The sequence below is a fragment of the Monopterus albus genome, unplaced genomic scaffold (genome assembly GCF_001952655.1).
Source record: "Monopterus albus unplaced genomic scaffold, M_albus_1.0 scaffold44.1, whole genome shotgun sequence".
Classification (NCBI taxonomy): domain Eukaryota; kingdom Metazoa; phylum Chordata; class Actinopteri; order Synbranchiformes; family Synbranchidae; genus Monopterus; species Monopterus albus.
The window spans coordinates 1,614,036-1,618,706 of record NW_018127924.1 but is presented as its reverse complement, the minus strand read 5'-3'; the positions used below and the strand labels follow the sequence as shown (position 1 = coordinate 1,618,706).

At 39.5% G+C, this 4,671-nt stretch overlaps 1 protein-coding gene across 1 annotated transcript in view; it reads right to left on the bottom strand.

The window, feature by feature from the left end:
- Positions 1-8: 8 nt before the first annotated feature.
- pi15a (peptidase inhibitor 15a) overlaps positions 9-4,671 on the bottom strand; it is a 6,704-nt gene continuing 2,041 nt past the window's right edge. The window contains exons 4-6 of the mRNA XM_020599937.1: positions 2,842-2,974; positions 2,646-2,761; positions 9-569 (exon numbers count right to left, since the gene is read on the bottom strand). Coding sequence (XP_020455593.1) covers positions 434-569; positions 2,646-2,761; positions 2,842-2,974 — 385 coding nt within the window. The 3' untranslated portion in view covers positions 9-433. The remainder of the gene's footprint in view (positions 570-2,645; positions 2,762-2,841; positions 2,975-4,671) is intronic.

The window sequence follows — 4,671 nt, the reverse complement described above, 5'->3', positions numbered from 1 at the left end:
TTGACAACATTCCTGCAAAGGCATGCACACAGCATGAACGTGTGATGCCCATAGCACCATAGTGAGTCAGTATGAGCAGCTCTGATGGTGTTATGTCCTTAGAGACCACATTGTCAATGGTAAACAAATATAATGACAACAAAAGTGTCTGCAGCACCATGTTTTTAAGGACCCATTTTCAACATAAATTATATTTCATCAATTAAAATTGTTAGAGCAATTCTGGTAAAAATGTAAAACATTAATTTACAGTTTATTTACACGTCGTCAATGCTAAATTGTCTGCTGGCTTCAGATGTATGTTTCTGACTTTAAATAAGCTCATATATACAAAATAGCATGATCCACGACTGTTGTGCAAATCCTTTCAGATCAAATATAATATCTCTGTGGTACTGTATGCTGTCAGCTTATGTCAAGAGGAAACCTGGGATTATTTGAACCAGTGCAGGTAGTTTGTCTTGAGAGCAGGGAAGCACATGTTGTTGCTGCAGGAGCCCCCGTAGCTAGGTGGGCAGGCGGAGCAGGGTACGCCTACTTTGTAAGGAGCTTCACCAATCCAGTTACCCCTGGAAGACAGAAACATATACGTATTGTGAATGGACCTGAGGATAACCACAGAGTCAACTTTTCATCTTGAATCAGTATTCTAGTTTAAAAAGGTGTTAAGTAAAGTCAGCCTCTAGAATATGATCATCATCAGAGGAGTGTAGCAGGAAAGTTAAAGTCCGCTCAGTAGAACTTGGTTGTAGGGGCTTTGTAGTCAAGTCAGTTGTCTCTCTCTTAGGTGACTTAGGTATAAAAGGGTGGAGCCTAAGACACAGGGCAAGAACTTAGTTGATGATGTAATAAGGCTAGGGAGTGGCTCTGGAGCTGAAGAAAGGTGTGTGACTAAGATAAAAATAGGTAAGTGCAATGAGGAAATTGGAAATTGCAACATATGTGTGGATTATGTCTGTTAATTTGAAGTAAACTGGCATGATGTAGGAGGATTGGCTTAACAAAAATGTTCAATAAATGAGGCAGCCTTGAGGCCTACTTCCTTGTCTTAGCATGAGCAAGCTAACATGAGGATATATTAGAGGTTTGACCGTTTTGTTCAGAAATGGTATTTCGATTTTCTGTATGTCCTGTGCATATGGTGAATTGACAATAAAATCCTTGAACCTTGACCCTTGTTGGAGTGATTAGCAACACAGGCTGGAACCTGATGCAGCAGAAAAGGAAGCAGAAGTTTGGCTGGGTTAGCTGAAACATTGGCCGACATTTGTTGGTTAGAACAGCATTCATAATGTTTGCTATGGCTTGATTTATTTTATTATTATTATTTCAGTGAGCCTGAATTGGAGTGTGTTGCATAGTGGGTGCAGGCAAGTGGGGGCTGCTTCTGGGCCACTGGAACACACTGTTGAGCCTTCTCCGTGTCATGGACCCAACTCAACAAAACACCAGATAGTGAGGGGGTGCCAACCTGATGACCCTCTAGACTTGCCTTCACTCCCACGCAGAACGTGTATTGGTGTTGGTGATAATATAGTTATTGATTCAGTGGGGTTGTTAGTGGTGTATTTTTCTTCTGATTCACAATCTTGGTAGAACAGTATTGGTGGTTGGTGAGTGGGCCTGGCTCTCGAATGTGATTGCCTACCAAGCCACCTGGGCCAGCCACTGTATAACCTGAGTAAATACAACACAGATACTGTGTGTCAAGCCTCATATCTGCTCTTTGCTTGAGTGAGGGTGGGACTGAGGGGTGCTTTGTTTTAGGGGTAAATTAGGTTTGGAAAATGGTGCTGCTTATTGTGGGCTCTGAAGATTTATGACAGCACAGCCTGACATTGTTTAATTTTTATACTGAGTTTCCATATGAATGCTTTCTCATTCTTTGGTACATCTAATTGTGCATTTTCAACAGCAGAGAGTGTGCCCAGATCTCATCCAAGTGCTCAGAAAAACACTGAAATGTAAACTACATGGCACCTGAGGATGCTGTATCTGCAGATTAAAATCATGTGACATGCTTGAAAGCTCCATCTACTAAATAGAACTTTAAGTGAGATTGTTTCGTTAAGAGCAAAATATTAATTACTTAGCAACTTAGGAAGTGAAAAATCATACTTCAGTATGTGTATCAAAGACACATTGTGCTACAAGATGTATATAGCAATTAAATTAACACAAATTGGCAGCATCCACATTCACGTGTTATTGCAGGTTGGTGTCATTCACAGAACGGTCGTTCTCAGTGACAACTGCAGGATTATGTCCAAACCCACAGCGTGGAGGCCACGTTTCCAATAAACAAGATAAAATAGGCCTGGTACTATAACTATGAGTGGGATTAAAGAACCTAGGTCCCAAGTCCAAACAGGTTTTGATTCCTAGACTTTTTTTTTAGAAAGTTATTTACTGATTTATGGGTCACCAGAGCTTAACAAATACTGTACTAGTTCACGAGCTTGTATTGATATATTCTGAATCTCCCAGCAACGTGGGTGGCATTTCACAATTTAGTACAGAACAGAGCGGACTGTGTCGAGATTATTTTTGTTGTCACTCCATCGTCATCAGGATTAACAGACCTCCTTACAGCATGTAATTAACACTACATGCAAACCATACAGATAGTTATCAGTTATACTTACTTAGGTGAGTAGTTGCAAACTAAATACGTTGCACGTTTCCACACTGAACCCCATACATTCATATTGTGGCAAGTGTGAATGGCACAGCCGACTTTGTTGGATGTTGCCCACACCATCTGCAAAACAAAATCAGTTGATGTCACTCTTACAGAAATTCAGTGGCACTATGTGTAGTACTAATCATTATACTTTTTACCTGTGTATAATGGGTACACATGGGTCCATAGCATCTAAGCGGGCATCGAGGGTTGCAATCACGAGGATATGGAAAAGCGTAATCTTTGACTTCATCATACCATGGCTTCACCAGCTGAAGAATGGATCGATAGCTGTGACAAAAAGAGGCATATTGAGTAAGTGATGCTGTACATATCACAAGTGATGGTGAGCAACAACTAATATAACTCTTACTAGTACAAACCGACCTTGTCACCTGACTGACAAAACCACAAGTACAGTATGTTTGTCAATATGCATTACCTGTAAGGAAAAATGGCTGAGATGGCAGTTTAGTTACTGAATGTTGTTTTATTGTTTGTGTGGTTAGCAAAGCCAAAAAAAAAAAAGTTGTAACTATTCCAAACCAGAACAAACACCATTCATGGTAACACAGCCATTAATGCCCATTCAGTAACAGGATGTGCACTGTCTGCAGCACAGGGCCATATACAGAAGGTTTGGGGTCCTGTGCTCAAGCTAAAAGGGGAAAAAAGGCACCCCTGTCACTGAAAAAAAGTTACCTACTGTAGCAAATCTGTTTATTTATTTAGATACGCATACACTCATGCAGATGTGATAATATTCAACAAATTGCTTAGACATGCAGAAAGAAGGAATGCACTGCTACATTGTACATTAAACCTGTTGTAGCGTCCTTTCTTTATGTTTTCGTAGCCTTTTGTTTCTTGACAATATGCTGCAAATGAGCTAAACATAAGGTAGACTTAACATCAATAAGGTTAGTTTGGCTACAATGTTGATGAATCACTAATATACAGCTAAAGCAGCTTTTGTCTATAAAATGTGCCAGGCTATGATAAGCTTTGAGGCAAAATATTAACATGAAACTACAATACGATTAGGTGAATGGTTAAACTTTCAAAAGTGAGCTTGTAATAGACCCGGGCTATTGCATTGAAATGACAATCTGCTGGCTTGCCTACAACTACCAGTAGATTTTATGCCACAGGAGTAAGAACAGATCATTCATGAGGCTGTAGGTTGAAGCTTTTTCTACACTCAGTTTGAGCAGACATGTAAACAGCATTGGTGGAAAGTAACTAAGTACATTTACATGTAAGTTAGTTAAAACTAGCTCCCCCTTTACCAGCTGCAGCATTAAATGTGATGTACACAATAATGCATCAGTAATTATAATACAACAATATGATATACAAGAATGCACAATGTGCCATTCTGCATAATCAGAACTTTTATTTTTCAGTACTTTAAGTATGTTTTGATGCTAATACCTTTTCTTAAGTAACATTCTGATTGCAGACCTTTACTTGTAACAGGGTATTTTACACTGTTGTGTTGCTACTTTTACTTAAGTAAAGGATCTGAGTACTTCTTCCACCACTGGAAAACAGTGCAGGAATCACATCTTTGCCCATGTTCTTGTTTTAAGCAGGCCTATGAGCTATAGCCTTACACAGCATTAATAAAAACCCATAGGCTATGAATGAAGGTGTAGATCAAGTTGATCAAAACGTCAGAACGTAGACTTTCAGCCCATAATCCCACAGATCTGTTAGTGCTGCCCAAGAATGGGGTGACAAGTAGATGTTATAAGATTAATGGTGAGCTATTGCCTAAGTTCAGATGAAATTGCATTTTTATTTAGACCAATGGTTGTCAGAATGGAGTTGTTTTAATTATGACTACATTTCACAACAGTGCAGAAGAATGCACAGATTTAAGACACAGCAGCAGCTTATCCCGATGTTATGAATGCAGTCATGCAGCATGTGAATGTTCGTGTGTGTGTGTGTGTGTGTGTGTGTGTGTGTCATTCAAAGTCTAC